Consider the following 19,666-nt stretch of genomic DNA (forward strand, 5'->3'; position numbering starts at 1 on the left):
ACTTGGCAGTCGCCCTTGATAACCTGAGACGACAACCCAGAAGAACCGCAAAAGCTGTGCAAAATCCGGTTTAAAAAGGTCTCTTATCACCTCCACCTCAACGTGCCTGTACTTTCTCCTTATCTTGAAACTACTGTAACAGCCAAGTGACAATGGCTTTTATCGCCAGCAGAAGTAGTAGTGAGCCAGATCCTACACATATAGACGTAAAATAATCACTCGGCACAGATTCACTACTTTTGTACAGGAGACCATTCTTCAAAATGTAAGTTTGGTGTTGATGAAAATTCATGCTCTTTATATATTCTATAATATCGAGTAGTTCATGGTATTAACTCAGCTAAACTAAGTATGTATTATTTAATGAGGGTGCAAAGCAGGCTTCAATTTCACGCTTGTTATCTATATACGTACGAATACATACCTATTCACATATGTTACAATGGATAGATAGAGGATTCTCACAAACCGGGCTTTCCTCGTCGGCGGCCGGGTATTCGGCTCAAAGAGGGGAAATAGAAAGCGGGTAGATTTTCATCAAAATATAAAGACTGAGACTGCGTGTTCTTCTGAGGAAGGAGAAACTACTCTCGCTACGCACAGACGACAAACGGCTGCTGTCACTGCTTTCCCCCTTTCGTTTTAAGCGAGATGTTACACCGTACGACAGATACGTAGAAGGATAAATGCAAGCGTTGTTTGGATGGATGGACGGTAATAAGTAATAATTTCGGTACACATTGGTGTTACATAGTTCGTTACCGGCACGGGAAAGTTTTTTTGGAAGGTATTTAATCACGACGGTGAAAGTTGATGCGGCAGAGTTTTCACTTCACTCCCGTGCCGTGTGCTCTTTGGAGCATGTCTTTATATCCGCATCTCTTTAAATGCCGACGTAAAGTGAGCAAAGGCAGGGAACAACGGCACCCATGCATTATACATAATCTTTTGAATTATGTGTGCACCAAGCGGACCGTGAGAAGGCATGCAGACCCCAATCGCGGTGAAATTGCTTCTCAACTCAGGCTCATGCAAATTGAGAGACTTCTCTCAAAGCCTTTCGCATCGAGAGTTTCTTGAATCACGGGCATATTTCTGGCTTGGCGTGGCAGATTGGATGGAGAAAACGAGGACGGAGGAAAGCACGGAGACCGAGAATGATACTACTCGTCGTTTGACATCAAGAAATTGTACCCTCGCCAAATGAGTTTGGTTGGCTGATTTAGTTTCTCATCAAGTGCGGTCGTCTCAAAGTCTCGGCTCTGAAATCTCTCGCTGATCCTTCAGATTTGACATGGCTTTCCCCATTTGCAATACGTGAATTTTTTCTCTTATGCAGCAGGAGGAGGAGAAATATGTGTGTGTGGAAGGGTGGCTTGTAAACAGCAATCTTCTGCAATGCTGTCAGCTATTCAGGCGGAATGCGTTCAATTTCAACAAATTTGTCATGGCTCACGTCAGATTTGTGGCAGAATCAAAAGCACATCAAATAGATATGTAGCTGGATAGTGTATCTAGAGATATGCTGCACATGCACGCGCTTGCCTGGGTCATCATACTCTGCGTCTGAAAAAATGGTTGCTTTATTTACCTCAACCTTTAGACAAAATTGTCAGTAAACAAAATGCGAATGTTTGCATGTTTGTACGTTCAGGTGCTTTCTCGTGCTAAGAACATGCCCATTAGGAATATGACGAGGACGATGTTGTGAACAGAGTAAGTATTGTTTGAAGTGGGTGAATAGCGGCACAGGCTTCGCCTACTTGGCTCCATTCCCAAAACGACCAACGAACACGATGTGAAAACAGGCAGGGAAAGGTTAGAGTACCATTCAGTTTCTGTCTGTTGCGTATTCTACAGTAGAGCAACAAACAAAAGGGAAGCATTTTATTTCCATGCTACCTCCAACACTACACTTCGATGACTTACACAAAGGTGGATGAGCATTAGTTCCTGAGATATTGCACCACCACCGTTTTCAAAAATCTCCCCCTGGAATTAATTTACAGAGTACTTTGCATTGCATTATTTTATAGTTCCAACACATGTACATACAACATCCTACTTAATAATTACGTCAGTTTCTTTGTACTGTTAATTCTACTCCCCTTTGTAGCGAAGGTCCATGTCGAGAAAGCTAATAAGCTTGCAAGATACATAATGAAATACTTGCCTACTTATGAATGTATACCGATATAGCATCATTGCTCCAAAGTGGTACATATTTCCCACGCTTGGAAATAGCTAAAGTACTGATAAAATGTAAATACTTTCTGTGGTGAAAAGGAATCGGACATTTTAAAAAGCATTAACAGCTGGCATGAGGTTACTTTTCAGGAACTGTACAGTATTGGGGATATTTTATTAAAATAGCACGCGTCCTGTTTAAATTTGTGTAGCATGGGCCATCACAAAATTTTTTGAGCCTTTGGGATCAATAAAATATTAATATCAAGTTTTGATAACTTTTTCATTTCAATTTATCGAATTTTGTAATATTTTCCCGTATTTCCCAGGTGGGATGGGAAACAGCTTTTGAGACTGGGAAATATGTAACACTACTGCATATTTATTAGTGTCAGCATCCAAGTGAAAGTCAACATAGCGCAGGTTACGGGGTTGTTATGTTTTACCTTTACGTGCGAGTTTGTTTGTAGTTCACATAATCTTGCGATCTTTAGAATCTATATTTTCGCCTCGGTCGACATTTTGCATACAAAGTACATACGAAGTAAAGGGTAAAAATATAGGGTCATTGAGGTTGAAAGTGCTCAATTCAGGTCACTCAATATTTTGTTTCATTTATTGCTTGTAACCGGAAACTAACTAGCTAACTTTGTCTGCTTTTACTTTGTTTCAAGAAAGTGGGGACATTAGGCTTTAATTAATATCTCATCCGGCGTCCAATCTCCCCCGTCCCATGAATAGCATTGTGCATACACTCACACTCTTCACAGCTTTCTCTGGTCCCAGAGAGCACTCAAATCGGAGTTTGTTCTAAATTCATACAGTCGTCATAACGAAGGGAATGAATAGTTGGCTGTTTCTCTGTGACTACAACAATTATTAAACATTTCACCTTTCTCGTTAAGTAGGCAGCATGGCATGTTTCATCCGACTATTAACATCAAACGGTGTGATGGTACACTGGAGCCCAACTTTTGAGGTAAAGTCGACTTCCAACTGCGATATTTAGATTTGAGATGATTAAGAAACAGTTGAAGAAAAGGAGGTTGTTGTCGTCTTTGTGTGGCCATTATAATGGCACCACCACTGCCGACACACCAAACCAACACCGTGCTTTCTTTGTGTGTGGCTGGTGGGGCATGCATAAGAAGGAGCGTTGAATGAGTGAAGCTCGAGGTGCTGCTGCTACCCTCGCACTTACTTTTCCTCTTTTCTCTCCTTGTCCAGTTTATTTTGTTTATTAGCAAAAGTTAAAACTAAAATCTTGTTTCCGAAGAAAGTGCTTCCAACTCGTCGTGCTTCCAGCTGGCTTCCGTTCACTCCTTTTCTCTCCAGAGCTTCTCTCATTGTGAAATGTTTGCCAAGTCTTTGTAATTATATTACACCCGACCAGCAGCACCAGCAGCAGCACCACTACCACCAACACTCACTTTATATGTACATATACGACGAACATGCAATGCTGTGCGCTTTCTATAAACTCTTGCACCCACCAAGCCAACCAATTCAAATGTTTACTTTGTACTATTCAAAGTAACCTAAATACGAACTTTATTTATGTTCGATTCAACTCGTAGCAGATTTACCCACTCTTCTTCTGGTACAATAACAAGTAAAGAAGAAAAGTATCTCACCACCATCCCAACAACTACAGAGTTTTCGGTGTTTTGCTTTCCTCCACCACGGCCTCAGCCAGAGAGCCACGACCATTCTCCTTGTCCACCTTTCGACCTTTTCACTCAGACATCTAGACTTGCTTTTATTTAGTACTTTGTCAGCCTGCCCTTCCAGCTAGCTGGAAGGAATGAAAGAACTGAAATAAGTTATTTTCTATCCAAGGACTGATTCGATTCAGCATTTTCATTTCATTGATAAAGTGAATGAGATTTTGCGTGTATTTCATCCCAAGGAGTTTTATGTCTATCAGAGGAGCAAAATACCTCGTTATTGCACTACACATATAGTTTGGTCAGGAGAAAGATATAGAAATGGGAAGGATTCGTGTGTGTGTGGGTTCCACTTGGGCAGCTTGAGCAGCAACCAATCTATTCAGCCTCTTTCCCATACAACTTATTCAGTCTTTCATTGGCAGTCTCGACTTGTGCCCACACGGCTGATATATAGCTTATGAGAAAGTTCAAGGAGAGAAAGGATTGAGATAAAATAAAGCACGGAGGAGAAGGAGGAAACTGGAAGGAGTCTGCATGGGTGAGAAGTCGGTGTCCATCCATCCAGGGGAAAAGCGAGGCAGAGGAAGCAGAGTTTTTTCAGAGAAAGAGAGAGAAAAAAACGAAGGTGGTAAGAAGAAGCTTCGCCCAGCTTTCTCCGCTTGCCTTGGTCGTCCTTCTCGTCGTCGTCCTCGTCGTCACATGTGAGTTGAGGAGGCAGGCGAGTTGGGGGGAAGAGCTTCTTGGAGGAGGAAGGAAAGTAGATTGCTTTGGCCCAATATTTGCCTCGAGAGAAGGAGACGGATGGAGAGCAGGCGATGGATAAAAGTCAGAACCACTGAGCTCAACTCGCTGGATTCCTTGGCGAACCTCGGTCCGTGGTGCAACTCAGATCTCTCTCGTTCTCTCACTTTCTCACTTTCTCCGCTCGATATCAATATCGGATTTCTGGACAAAAGTGAATCATTATACGCTCGCTCGCTCGCTACCTCGGATCATCGCACATTACTAAAAATAACTTATTTACTCGTTTTTTTTTTGTTTTTACTCGAGAGGGAGAAACTAAATACCTGGTCCGCGGTGTAATAGATAGTGGTGAAAAAGGACGAAGTGAAATCGTGGTAGCTAATGGACAGAGAAACAAAATATCACCAAATTCACTGGACTTTTGTGAGTTGCTTGTTTGTTAGTGGTGGTGGTAGGACACTTGGCATGGTGTGCACTTGCTACTAGTCGAGAAGCACACAATCTGACTCCCTTCAATATTATCCGATCGGTTGTCGGTAGAGAAAATCCATAACAAACAAGGACTCTCATTCTAATCTCCAAATCGAAAAGTGAACTCCACTGTTCTCTCTCCAGCCAGATTGGGTCTGGAGTCTTACCACACATTCGGATGGGAAAGGAGTGTGAGAGACAAAGTCCAAAATCTATCTGTGGATGCCGGATGGGACACCGCTTCTTCTACTGCTGCTGTAATAATAACGGGCGAGTCTTCCGCTGCCAAATCTACTACTGTTAGTACTTTATACCATCTCGAATCGACATGCTCACTGTAATCTCTCTATACCTATTTGCGAGACAATTTCCTTTTCTGTGGTGAATTGGATGTGGTGTTGCCTTTTACGTTTCTCACCGCTAGCAGTGTCACCCTGACTGGATGCCATGTCACACACAACCACCAAATCACTAGTGCAGAGAGCCACTGAGATCAGAAGTCAGTAGCCAATATTCTGTCCATTTGTCGTCGTCGTCGTTGTCGCCAACTTTACTTTCCCACACAGAGCGGTACGAGTTGGAGTACCTATAATATTGGACAGTATAGTACAACATAATCATCCAACTGGCTCTTTTTGCTCTGCCATCACCATCATCATCATCAGTCTATTTAGAAAGTGTGGTACGCTTGAGTGACTGAGTGAGGCGTCTGGCGCAATCATCACCGCAGATATTGGACGGCTGACGGAACGAGATTGCTTGGCAGTTGGCAATCGTCAAAGAGAAAGTGGGGAAAGCAAGGTGCAGAGAGCAAGCAGTTTTAAGCTGCAAATTGAAATTGAAAACGAAGCTTTTATCTGTCATGTCTATTCAGCAGTCTGAGCAACTAGCATGGACGTCGTCAGCATCGCACTGGTGGTGAAAGTGGGATACGAAGTGAATTACACCGTCCTAGATTAAGACATGAATGAAAGGGAAAGTCAGTCAGTGCGAGACGGCTCCTGTATCTTGACTCCTCTCTGAAAAAAAAGACGAGATAAAGAGAGACTTTTTTGAGACAAACTTTTTTCTGTGTAAATAGCGAGAGACACGCACACACGGCCATCACCACATTTTATCTCTGCAGACTTTTGTGAGAATTTAATTTTATTTGATTTTTTGTATCTCGACGAGTAGAACGGAGGAATGAGAACGGTAATGCTGTCCAAGTGGGCTGGCAACTTTGCCGGCAAGTTTTTGCTGGTCGCAGCCATGGGCGTCATTGGTCTGATGGTCTACTGGCAACACAAACTACTCACTCTGGAAGAACAGCAGAAATACATTGGTAAGTTGTTAAACTTGTTCTCAGCCTTATACTTCTTGCTAATACAGGTATTTATGGCGCTCTAAAGTACTTCTAAGTACTAAAGTATTCTCAGGATTATCTACAAATAAATCTCCGCCTTATCTTTACTTTTCCGTTTCCTTGATAAACATTTTCTAAAGCTCCAAAGGTTTTCCTTTCCCGTGATCTTTCCATACAATCCACAAAACCATTCTTTCACATATAAAGCATTATTCTAGGTCCCCGTTTAAAGCCTGTGTTTGGTTTTTTCTTTTTATTTCTACGGAAGATGCAGCAATTTATGTATTATCACCGTCTGACAGGATTACAATTGTCCTTACCATTTTCCTGTCTCTTCTTCTCTGTAATGTATGCACATTCGCCCTTATAATCACGATCCTACTTCATTATTAGCATCTGAATGATGCAGAAGCAGCAGCAGTTATGTTTATGTATGAATTCATCAATTGCACTGGTCTGGGGACAAAGATCGGGAGAGAGAGAGAGGAGAGAACATGTACTGGGACCGCACAAGTCCCTTGTTCCTCAATTTTCTCTGGGGCGTAACAGAGTGAGTTAGAGAGGACACAGAAGAATTTCCAAGTCACTCTATTATTATTATGTAGCAACAAGACCGTGTTCATACTTCATGGCGCACGAGGCTTGTCTGTAGCAGTGGGCTAAATGTCTATCCATCCACCATCGCGTCTCTCCCTCCAATCTAAATCTTCGTCTTTGCTGACAACGAGGATCGAGTGTCGTGGAGCTGCTTTTCTCCATTCTTCCCTCAACAAAGGTGGTGGTGCGGTGGAGGCTGGCAGCGAGAGGAGAATGAAGGAGAGACCCGACGACGATGTAAATCGAGAGAGTGAAAGCAAAAGACCTTTCTCCGCCGTATACACATATATCATCTTTTGTCTTTAGTGAAATAATAACCTCGCCGTAGAGAACCCCGCTGGGGGGAATATTGTTCTTTATGAGTCTTCCTGAGTAACAGAATCATGATAAATTTGAAAAGCGGAGGATTTATTTAATAAATGTCTCTTCGTTAGGGCAATTTTTGAAGAGACCATTGACGTCAAAAGAGATAAAAGCTAAAATTGGATCAATGCAGACAGATTTCAAATTGATATAAGAGATAAGTGTCTGATGGTGATCTTGAAAGAAGGGAAACATGACTAAATTATTATTCTACCATAATAAGAATGATTATGATGGCGAGCGTCAGTTTTTTGAACGCGTGTCTCTCAGCCCAGAATAATAACGAGCGTTTGTGTACATGCATGTAAGTTATAATATGGAAACACGCAGGGGTAGTAAACTCACTTTAAATCAAACTCTATTGCATAATGGATAAGTGGCGGAGGAGAATTGGAACCATGTATGAAAGAGGATTTTATCAAAATGAATTGCACAAAGTAGTTATAACTTCAAGTTCCTACGAGTAAAATAGTTTCGGATGCATGCACATTCATGTATGCAGTTGATCATACAGAGTCGAGAGTTGAGTCGAGCAGCCCCTTTGAAGTTGAGTTTAAATCCAACCCAGACAAAGTTAACAAGGTTGAACACCTTATTTGTAAGGATCCGGTTGGCTGGTTGAATAAAAAAGAAATCTGCATATGTGAAGTTTTACCCTCTTTTTTCCTCTCTCTCACTTGAATAACAACCTGGATGGAGTTGTGATTATTGTGATAGACTTGACTACTTTCGACTTGCTTTCCCCACCACCACCATGCTAAATGCGTGCATTGAATGGACCGAGTTTTTCCAAAGGTTTCGAGAATGCGTCGAATGGGCGGAGAGGAAACTTTTGACCGGAGAAAGAGAGTTAGCCCGAGGGAGTATATCAGAATTGCAATCCATGGCTTTTCTCCACCACCATCACAACCGTACTAACTAACTAGCTGGGACGCATTTCGAAACGAAAAAGCTACTTATGTTCCACCACCACCAGAACAACATGAATGGAAGAGCATGGTGGTGGTCGTGGGATGCTGAGAAATCCTGAATGTTGTTTGGTTTGTGTGTATGGCTACTTAGTTTCAACTAACCAAATACGAGCTATCAGGATCAACTCTGGCACAAGATCATCGAATAAGACCATAAATCTAATGGTTAGCCGTAACAGAGCCCCGACAAAGTTTGGCTAAGTTGGCTGAGTTTACTTAGTCTTTCTCCTCTGGCCTTTCCACGTTCCTTTCTCACAGTGTGATGTAGATTGGAGTCGGGGATGGGAACATATTCTTTTTCATAGTTTTACGCCATGCCTGTGTAAATATTAGACGGTCACCCGTGGTATCATCATAAGTAATGCTAGCTGGATGAACTAACAGCCTTCTCCGTCTTCCCAGCAGAAGAACATTTTTGCCCAGTTGAGCCTTTCTCTGGAGGAGCAAACCACTTCCGTTCCGTTAGTGTCATAGTTTAACAGAGCAGAAAGAAAGGAGGCAGAGAAAGAAAGAACAAGCAGGCAGCCAAGCAAGCACTCGGTCATGGTTTCTCCTGTGCCGAATATTATTCTACGAGTAGCACTGAAGCTCTAATCCATTCCTATCTCTATCCATCTAACCTTACGGAATGGGAGAGAGTGCTATATTATGAAAGCAATAATAATAATATCAAGGGACATCAGGAGAGAAAAACTGAGAGGGAAGAAGACGAAGAGGTGGAAGAGAAAGGTGCACGAAAGCACATAATACGAACCAACGAACGAACGAACGGACGGGCGAGCCATGCCACCCCTTCAAGCCAAAACCAACCCAATTCCAGTCAATAGCTCTAATGCATTGCATTCCCTCGTGGCAAACCAACTGAAAAGTGAATCGTTGGTTGAATGTCGCTTCCAATGTTCCACCAACTTTCCCTCTTTTCTGTTTGTTCTAACACATTCCCGTCCTCGTGCTTCGGCTGGCCAGGCAGCCAGGCAGGGAGACTGGCAGCAGTATTAATGTTCTCAATGGGGCAGACTACATAGCATGGTCAGTTTATATATACATAAGGACATGTATACCTTGAATGTGGAACTTGACAGCACGTTCCCCCAGAACAAGCATTCATACCTCTGTTCTCCTTCTGGGTGGAAAACTAAGCAGTCGAATATCGAATACTGATCTGTAAATTTAACTCGTACAACATTCGTCTTGGTTAATGTGTTTCTAGGAAAGTCTTCCGGCACCATTCCCACCTTTTGTACGACTTTCTCTCAACGACACTTTCATCCATTTTCAATTCTCGGGTTCCTAACCCCATGGTTAGCACACATTGACATTCCCTTAATTTTCTTAGCATCAGTGGAATTGAATAGAAAACCAGACGAAAGATGAAATTGGCTATGACGGAAGAAATGCCCTTGTTTCTTTGTTTTTCTCAGCATAAAAATCCGATTACCTGGCCATTAAAATCCCAACGAGCTAGTAAATGCAATCCTCACTTTATTTGTTTTCCACTTTCACTACTTGGTCTTGAGCGTTATTTCTATTTCTTTTTTATTTCCGACTCAGTTGACAATAAAAGAGACAAATTTTCCTGCATGTGCATTTTCTCGTTTCTTCACCAAGCAAGAAAACCGTACATACTCACTGGTTCCAGACGTGTACATAAAAGTTGCTACTGAAATAAAATAGTCTTCACTCATTATTCAACCTGACTTTCACCTCTGACTTTTTCCTTCCAATGGGTCGAGCAAGAAGGAGAAAGTGGGAAGAAAAATCTGAAATCAGAGTCGTCTCTCCGAGAGATGAAGAGATAAAGTAAAAGTTCAAGTAGATTTGGGTAAGCTCACCGTGTGGAGAAGAAGAGAGAAAAGTTGTTGCTGTTGCTACTACGACTCCTGAGCTACATACATATTTACTGCCACACTACATTTTACTGCATAAATTACAGGAACGGAGGCATAAAATATTTCTCAATATTGTCACTCACAGCCTATTTCCTGATTTGAACTCTACTGCCGTGGCATGCCGTTGCATATGTCATTCTGTTTGCTTACTTTCACAAGCTTGGGTTTCTCGGGGTTTCTCACTTCTACGATGTAGGAATAGGAGCAGCAGTCTCAGCAAAAAGGACCCCTGCTGCAATCGAGCAACTTCAGTCACTCACAAACACAGTCCACAATAGGACAAACAGATAGGCGCATTTTACTTAGTTACAAAAGTGTTATTGTGTTGTTGTATCACGATTGCAAATACTGAGGAATTGGAGAAAGTGGTGTTAGTAAGAGTCGAAACTTGGTTGCACCACCACCACCACCACGACGGACGGACATGTTTATGTCTTCTCTATAAGCAATCCCCATGAATAATGTAGTCCTGCCGTATTTGGACGTATCAGTGACATATATGTTATAGGAGAAGAAGAGGAGGAGGAAGAAGGGTAAGATTCTTCCACTGCTGTTGTCAAATTTTCTCCGCTGGCTCCACTGCTCCTGCCACTCTTCTTCGAGTCGCGTACACCTAGTCCATCAACCCACATCCCACAGATTGCATTACGAGAACTACGGGGAAAGCAACAACAACAACAACCAGCAGCGAGACAAAGGCTTTTTTCTTGGTCTTCCTCGCACGGAGGGAAAGACAAGGCAGCATTCCAATCTTATTTATTTGAGTCAGCTTTGGTGACTACGAGTCTTCAAGTTGAATGAAGGGAGTCCACATTATCGACATAGCAGTACAACATTATGTCACTGCTGTCATACAGGACAACTCTCTAGAGTGAGAACGAGAGTGTTTGTATTCCGCAGGCTTTTTCCTCATTGAAAACTACTATAGTAATGCTCTCTCTCTCATCCTCTAGTGCTACACACTGGATTTTTTCTTCAATTGCATGCATCGATTTAGCGTCCTTTTACCCTTATTCTTCACGACCAAAATCTCTTGACTTTGGGAGAGCGTTGAAGTCGTGGGTAGGAAAACAGATCCAGAGTTTGAAGTTGGTCGAGAAAGCCGTTTACTTTGGAGTATTTGCTTTGCGATTTGCACCGCACACATTCCTCGACCACATTCACCAAGTTACAAGATTGGATGAACCACTGAGGCCTCACTATTGTAGCACTAATGCCCAACTAAAACTCAAGTATCTTTGGGGATTGGTTCATTACAAATTACAAGGACCTGAGTACACAAGTGAGACAGTAAAAGGTAACCATCGTTGCCTTTCCTAACGACGAAGGCGGCTGACTCTATACGTACGTCCTCCTATGTTTATATGGTATGCATGTATGTGCGTATACCTAGATATCTATATCCACATGACATCAATTTAGTGGTTGCTGCCACCAGTTATCGAAAACCAAGAGAGGTTTACGACTCGCAACTTGAACATTTATTACTTTTTGTAAAATTCTAGTCCTTACCACACTAAAAATATCTAAGCTTTCCCGTACAAAAAAGATAAAGTTCTTCTGTGCGCATATAAGCTGTACATAAATCAAGAGACATATTCCTCGTGTATCATAGCACAGGATTGAGGGGAGGTTCATGGTTAGTGATGGTAGTTTGTAGGGAGAAAAAGAGAGTAAACTATCTCCTAATTTCTCCCGGTAGTTGAATTATTGATTTTTAGTTAGGTATTCATCAACCTTGGAGAGATAAGACGAGGAATTACCTTCGCTTTTTTTCACCGAGAGACAGGGAAGAGTTTACTTTCCCCCAGACCAAGCTAACTCTACTCAGTTACAGTAACTAAGTGAATGCAGAAAAACGTAAAAGTTTACGCTGATTTCCATTAGAGCATTTGGGTTACGACTTACGACTCCTCGCATGCTCTACAATACTTTCCCAAGTTTCAGCCGTAACCAATCCTCCTTCTCCTCCCTAAAATAACAAACTATCAACAGTTCAAATCAAGTCATATATTTACCATCGTCTCATCTTCTTAATTCGCGTGCCTTTCACTACCAACCAACGAAACCGAAAATGAGTAAAAAAAAAAGTGACTGGCTACCTGCGTAGACATTTTGGTTTGCTGAAGCATTTTCCCATTTTACTTTCTTTCCTCCCTTGCTCGTTTCTTATTTACACAAGCGAACAACCGTGGAGCCATATCCAATTCAACTTTTGCTTTTCCAATGAATCTCTGCGTTTAAGCAGTCTCCTTCGCTAACTAACTAAACGACGCTAACTACCAGACACACGAACGAACTCGTCTCGTCACCCGCACAATGTTCCCTTCTTTTTTCTCTTTACATTTGCTCACCTCGGACAGGTTTGATACGAGTCAGTAAAAAAATGAAAGGAAAATTGCTCAAAGAGAAACTTGTCTACTCGCTATTGTAGTGAGCAGAACTGGTGCAAGTATCCATTCTACGCTTTTGTCAGAGGTAGCTCCTTACTTATGTGCATACATGTTATTACTTTCTCACTCATTTCCTAGAATTCGTTTCTTTCTTCATCGTCCTTTTTTGAGACTACACAGACAAATTCTAGGGGAAAAGGCGAAGATGATATTTTATTAGAAAGAGAGTGAAAGTTTGTTTGTGGTGCAAGGAAACTATCAATATATCCGTGTTTTCTTGTTTCATTACAGGAGCAAAGTTGGGGATCGTGACCAAGACGAATGCAAACAATGGCGGTAGTTCAGGGCGGCTCGGCAGCAGTGGCGTTGGTGGTGGTGCTGATGGTGGAACGTTTGGGGCTATCAACGCTTATGATTCTATTGATGGAAGTGAGTAACGTTTAATGTTTCTTTTATCAGGGAATGAGTAGATAAAAACAATGCAAACTGCTCAACACTCCTTCCCTCCTCCTCGCCTTTTGTGTTGTGTTTACATAAATACTTTGTGCAGCCAGCACATTTTGTTGCCCGTCCAGACGTTGCTTTCACTAGAAACACCGAGTACTTTTTTCCTCAACCTGCTACTTCTATGTACTCCTCTCTCGCAGTGTCATGTAAAAATGTTGTCAAAAATTTATTTGCTCCTTCACTTAACGGTAAGTAGGTTTTTGCCGAAAACAGGTTTGCAATGTCTACATAGAATATTGTAGAGTGAACAAACTCCTGCCTTGAACTGTGTGATGTCCACGAGTACGTAAATACAATAGAAAGTTATTACATCACATTCAAGGCAACAGCATTTGCTACAGACTGCTCCAGGTTTGAATGTTGCCCGGAGTGTTCGTGATGTGCAAAGAAAATTAAAAAGTTGCGTAACTTAAGATATTGAAATTTATGACCCATTTAAAAATAATAGACCGGTTGTAGCATGGTTTTAAATGCACACCTGTATATCAAGTAATCAAGTCATTAAAAGGAGTTTTACTGACAATTGATTAGAGCTCGTTATAAAATGTGCAGTGTCACACCTTATTTCAGTCCATTCAGGAATTGTTAAGAATTTGTGACGTTTAAGCTGTGCACATATGGTAGGAAATTTACTGGCCTTTCTTTCAAAGTGCTTTCCTCTTCCCGTTTTCTTCAATAGAAGCACAAGGTCATTCGTGCAACATTTTGTTTAGAGAGAAAGAGAGACCATGAAAGTAGTGCGTGGAGTGAAATGAAATTACTTTTGTAGAAAGCAAATGAAGTCGTTGACAATAACAATCAATGCGGAAACAAGTTGCAAGAGAAAGTTTTTCTGACACAAGTAGAATCAGTATCAGCGAATGCACATTTAACTTTTAAAACAACTCAAGCCCAGTTCTTTTAGGCTTTCGTTTTGTATACCCTTTTCCCTCTCCATAAATAATTTGGTGCTATTGTACATATGCACTGCTCATTTGTAGATATGTAGGTACAAAGTTCGGTGTGGTACTACTAATACGCGAGTTGGTTGTTTTATAGTACGCACAAAAAATAGTCATAAAATTGCAAAACTCGTGGAGTGCTTTGGTCGTTTGTAACTTGAGCATTTATTCGCACTCATGAAGCTACCTGTCACAAAGCTTGCATATGTCGAGCATTTAACCAGACTGGGAAGTGTCTTACCGACTAGAATGACTGAGCACCCGTTTTATGTCTCATTTTCACAGGTCCCAACGATGACTCTCCAGACTTGTCAGTAATTATTTACAATCGCATTCCCAAAACAGGTATATATTAATATCTCAGTCTCTAAAAGTATAGTTTTTCTTCCTCAGCCTTACTTTTTTGTCTTCGTAAACAATTTTATTATGCTGGAGATGATAATAATGACTCAATTTTCTACTTATATATGTATCTACCATTTTGAATATATTTGAATTGTGACCTATTTAGGATCCACGTCACTCATGGGCATTGCGTACGAACTTTGTTCCAAGAATTTATTTTCTGTGATTCATCTCAACACGACGAAAAATAGTCACGTGTTAACTCCTGCAGACCAAGTAAGTAAACGAATTAATTAAGCCGATCTAATAAACACCCGACCGCTTTATTGGGAGAAAAGAGAGAAAGAAGAACGCCATTCATTTTCACGGACGAATTCTTCCTACATATATCTCAGCCCCAATAAAACTCTTTGTAGGTATATTTACAGGCTATACAAACACATTGATACGCGTATACAAAGACCAGCCCCATTATTACGTAGGAAACACCCCGCTTGTCAGTATTGGGTTATTGTATCAGAAATAATAGTATTATCACTCGCCGTATAGGATTTCACTTTGCTTGTTTTTGTGTCGAAATGTGTAATCGAGATGAGCATGGCATGGATGATGTTGGGTGGATGGGAAAGAATAGATCAAGATTTAATTAGCATAATGCCCCGTCGTAAAATGCCCTTGTAAATTTAATCAGCTTGATGAACTGATAATGGTCGAGGACTCTGAATTTATATGACTCCCCACGTCACCTTACTTATTACTTGCCCATCCATCCAGGGTTGCATAACAGAAACAGTGAGGAGAGCCTTGGGTTACAGGCGGCCTGGGAGAAAGCATGCAGAGAAAAAGTGAGCTTATAGTTGGAAGCAGGCAACGTCGTTGACTATGGGCAAAGGGGGGTTAGTTATCTATGTACTTATACACTGTGCAATGAAGTCGGATAGGAGGAGGCCGGTTCGGTGGTGGTGGTCCGATTTCCCCCCACGGTGCTCACAAATCACCTTCTCGCATTCGGCTCCTTTCACTGTTTCATGTTTATTGTGAGCCGAAAAAAATTATTGGGCTGCAAATTGTTGTTGGTTTCCTCCTCCGGTCAGCTCTACTTTCTCCACGGGATGAAATAGATGGATTGCACTTTAATTTGACGTGTGATTATGTGCTCTTTCTTTGTCTCGTGATAGATTCGTTTCGCCCAAAATCTTAATACGACGTATATCTTTTAGATTCGTTTCGCCCAAAATATTTCGAATTGGATGGAGAGAAGGCCGGCCATATATCATGGCCACTTGGGCTACCTTGATTTTGACTGTAAGTTGAAGTACGAGAGTTTCTGTAGTTTGGAATATTTAGGCTAAAGATGTGCATTACTTGGATTTTGCAGCTTTGGGAGTGAATCTCAGACCTTTGTATATCAATGTGGTTAGAGACCCATTAGAGAGGTATGTACTTATAGTGCGTCAATCAAAAAAATTAATTTTTAATCAAAATTTACAATTACAGACTGATCTCATACTACTACTTCCTGCGATTTGGTGAGCGAAAAAATATTTATTGTGCTCAGATCAGTAATTCTAACGTTAAGTTAACTAATTGTGTGTCAATTTTTGCAGGTGATAATTTTAGACCGGAGGTGGTGAGGAAACGCAAGGGCAATAAAGAGGTTGGTCAACATTTTAAATAATAAACTAATTAATCCGATTTATTCCCACTACTTTATCACACGAAGACCCAATTTGTTGCTAAATGGTGAGACAAAGGTCTAGCGGAATGACTACCCAGGTTTGGTAATTATGGTTGTTGGAATGGAAATGCCATCAACAAAACCACACCACGTTTTGAAACGCATGGTAAACAAAAGCACATATTTGCCGTATTACGTTACTTTGAATCTGTAGCAGAATAAGGGCAAATGCCATTTCATCTGTTTTGTGATTATAATCAAATTCGTTCATATAAATTCCGTCTGCAGGACGCAAATGTAGCATTCTGCAATACAAATAACCCCGTAATCGCAATAATCTTGAGAATATCTAAAAGGTTGTATAATTTTATTTCTTTCTTGCTCGAGCAATACAAAATAGCGAGGCAGCAGCTTACCAAATACGTTGCTAAATTTCCCAAAGAATAGATAACGACGGGGATTGGATGATCCAGAGGAATACAGGAATCCAAACCCTACATTTGAAACCCATTACATTGGGCATAAATTTTTATGATTTCCTCTCCTCACCAGAGAAAGCAAAATACTTATCCCATTTGGAAATGGGCAGACATTTGGGACCTAAGTACAAATCCACAGAGTTTTCATGCCTCTCTATCCTTTTTGTTGTCTCAGCAGCAGCACCTATAAGCACTAGACTTTCACCTACTTGTTATTCTCTTTCGTTCCAATTGCTTTGAGTAGGATAGGATTACAATCCCTCTGTTTTTCTAGACACAAGATTATGTTTTCACATGTGATGTGCTTCGCTGGAGTTAGTTGGCTCTATGGGAAACAACAAAGAACAAAGAGTCAGGAGAAGGAGGAGAGGAGGAGGTTCCATCCTATGCAACATTCGACATAAGTAGGCGGAAGCATGCAAAGCTTTCGTCCGTCATACATAATACCACGGCTGCTAACTATACATACATATTCCTTATCCCTTCCTCGTCCCTTCACCTACTCGCGGAACGGACTTTTTCTCTCAACACCCATTTCAAATTCAAAGCAGGTTCCATATACGTACGCCACACCACCAGCTACTTTTCACCAATTTCAATTCTAGCCTGGGGCAAAGTAATTCACAGGCCGTGACCCGACAACGAGCAAAATAAGAGCATGAACATAGCAGGAAAACTGTTTTGCATGTTGTTAAAACGGAGACACAACAGTTAGATTTGCACCTCCCCAAAAGGAACGAACAAAGCGTACAGGTGCAAAACGATTTCTGACAATTTAGCGTGTGTAAGAGTACACGCTAAAGTGTAATATTCTCCACCCACTAAACGTCATATTATTACATATGCACAGCACAACTTGTGCAGGTATTATACACCAAGAGCAAATTTAAATGTTGGTTGAGGAAAGTCACGAAAGTACACAACTGCCAATGATAGTGGTCTTACTTGCCAGTTTTTTAGTCAGAGTATTTGGAGAAAGTTTTTATTTTATGTGTAAACGTCAAGCTGGAGGAACTTTATTGAGAAGAGATGCGAACGAATGAAGTTGAGATGTACGTTTTGACAGATTGAGAAATGGTTTATTCATAGAGTGTGAAGTTTCTCATGCTCTACTACATATCTATCATGGAGATGCATGCATGTGAATACATCTCGACATTTTTGTGTGCATGTGTCTATATTATATTTAATAATTTTGGAGGCTGTCAATCTCAAACTTTAAACATTTGTCTACAGACATTCGACGAATGTGTCACTCGCGGAGGGACGGACTGTGATCCGGTCAATTTGTGGATGCAAATTCCATTTTTCTGTGGTCACCACTCGGCGTGCTGGGAACCAGGAAATACATGGGCTTTACAACAGGTAAATAAATAAATTTTCCCAGCCATATGTACCATAGCTATGTTAATAAATGCATATTTACTCATTTTGCAATCTCTTATAGGCGAAGGCGAACTTGGCCAAGTCGTATTTCCTCGTTGGGACAACTGAGAATATTCTCGAATTTGTTACCCTGCTGGAAGCATCCCTTCCTCGTTTCTTTCGCGGTGCCTTGAAACTTTTTAATTCAGGTACATAACTTTATAGACATTATATTGCAACGTGTTACACACCGACGTAATATGATGACGGAGAATGTTTGTATTCATGCAAAAGCGCAAGTAACCAGCTTTTCAGCTTATGTATGAATTTGTATATGCATATGAAATTGTCACATTTCGAGACTAAAAAATTGTATGTAAACCATCGCTAATGATCTTTGATGTCTACACTTTCTCCATGCATTCGCCAGCAGTGCTCCTTTTAACGTAAACTAATTGATCTGCAAATAATAGGGTGCATTTTGTCGCTATGTAGGAATTCATGTCAATTTTTCTCTACATATTTGAATTTTTTCAGATGGAAAGTCACATCTGAGGAAGACGTTCGGGAAACAGCTCCCCAGCAAGGACACAATCAAGGTACGTAAACGCTAACTTTCACCACATGTCGGAAAGGGTTTATTCTAAAAAGATATTCTCTTTTGTATTTCCAGGTACGCAATTATTTTAGTTTATTCCATTTTTTCACTGTTACTAAAATTCTATAAAAATACTTAGGCGATCCATAAGTCTAAAATTTGGCAAATGGAACAAGATTTTTATATGTTTGCCAAAAAGAATTTCAACTCAATTAAAAAACGAGCTCTTCCAACCGACGGGAGTACATTCATCCCACAGCAGTTTCGCTTTGAGAAAATACGTCCAGGACTACGCTGAATCTTTTATGGTTGTATGTAATAAGTAATAACTCTGGATTTCGACTTTTGCCATCTTTGATCAACTCATTTTGTCATCGTACACTCAACCTAATATTTATCAGAGTAGATACTCCTACAGTCTGTCTTCACCGCAATTATTCAGTCAATTAACGAAATTTTGACGACTTAACTTATGTACGTATATATTGTTGCAAATCTATTCCTACAAAACTATCATATTATTGTTAGTAGTATCGTTCCCCAAATGTGTACTAAGATAATGACCAATAACCTTGTTTTACTGTAATATTGTTATGATTTTCAAACACAAGGAACAGAAATTACAAAAAAATGCTCAATTTTAAACATACAGTTCTCAACATGAGCGTGTATTTAAAATGGCATAAATATCACTTCTTGAAATCATATCAAAATTAAATATATGACTCTTGATCCCGAGGAAATGTCCCTTTTTCGACGACAAATCATTGTATATCTGATATAGCAATTGTCATACATATAAATATACCACAAAAGCGACTGCGACTGGCAGTTTTATCAATTTACCGTTCACGGGAAAAATAAGACTCGATGCAACATTATCAGATAGACTTACCTGAAGTAATAATAATGATAAAAATACGCTGATGAACCTACGTACTCATTTTATTTTCGTAGAGAGATGCAAATGTACCTTATGAAATCGAATCAAGTATGGAATGAATGCATGTAGATCACTGAACTGAACCAATTCAGCAAGAGACATCATGTTCCTTTAATAAACGCGTGTATTTAAATTAAAATATTAATCTATCCAATAGAAAAATTGTTGACCTTTGCAAAT

The 19,666-nt window shown here is 40.6% G+C and overlaps 1 protein-coding gene across 4 annotated transcripts in view; it reads left to right on the plus strand.

Moving 5' to 3' along the window:
- LOC110846682 (heparan sulfate 2-O-sulfotransferase 1) overlaps positions 1-19,569 on the plus strand; it is a 22,716-nt gene extending 3,147 nt beyond the window's left edge. The window contains exons 2-14 of one of the 4 annotated variants that reach the window (XM_035848922.1): positions 6,249-6,396; positions 12,922-13,059; positions 14,364-14,423; positions 14,590-14,699; positions 15,602-15,619; positions 15,662-15,728; positions 15,802-15,859; positions 15,921-15,952; positions 16,031-16,080; positions 17,817-17,945; positions 18,028-18,154; positions 18,483-18,544; positions 18,683-19,569. In XM_035848922.1, the coding sequence (XP_035704815.1) occupies positions 6,258-6,396; positions 12,922-13,059; positions 14,364-14,423; positions 14,590-14,699; positions 15,602-15,619; positions 15,662-15,728; positions 15,802-15,859; positions 15,921-15,952; positions 16,031-16,080; positions 17,817-17,945; positions 18,028-18,154; positions 18,483-18,544; positions 18,683-18,841 (1,149 nt within the window). In that variant the 5' untranslated portion in view covers positions 6,249-6,257 and the 3' untranslated portion in view covers positions 18,842-19,569. Of the gene's footprint in view, positions 1-150; positions 266-2,633; positions 6,397-12,921; positions 13,060-14,363; positions 14,424-14,589; positions 14,700-15,601; positions 15,620-15,643; positions 15,729-15,801; positions 15,860-15,920; positions 15,953-16,030; positions 16,081-17,816; positions 17,946-18,027; positions 18,155-18,482; positions 18,545-18,682 lie in introns of those variants that run through there. The other 3 variants (XM_035848921.1, XM_022093505.2, XM_035848920.1) reach the window with 3 other exon arrangements.
- The last annotated feature ends 97 nt before the right edge of the window (positions 19,570-19,666 follow it).

This window comes from Folsomia candida, unplaced genomic scaffold (genome assembly GCF_002217175.1).
Source record: "Folsomia candida strain VU population unplaced genomic scaffold, ASM221717v1 Fcan01_Sc003, whole genome shotgun sequence".
NCBI lineage: Eukaryota > Metazoa > Arthropoda > Collembola > Entomobryomorpha > Isotomidae > Folsomia > Folsomia candida.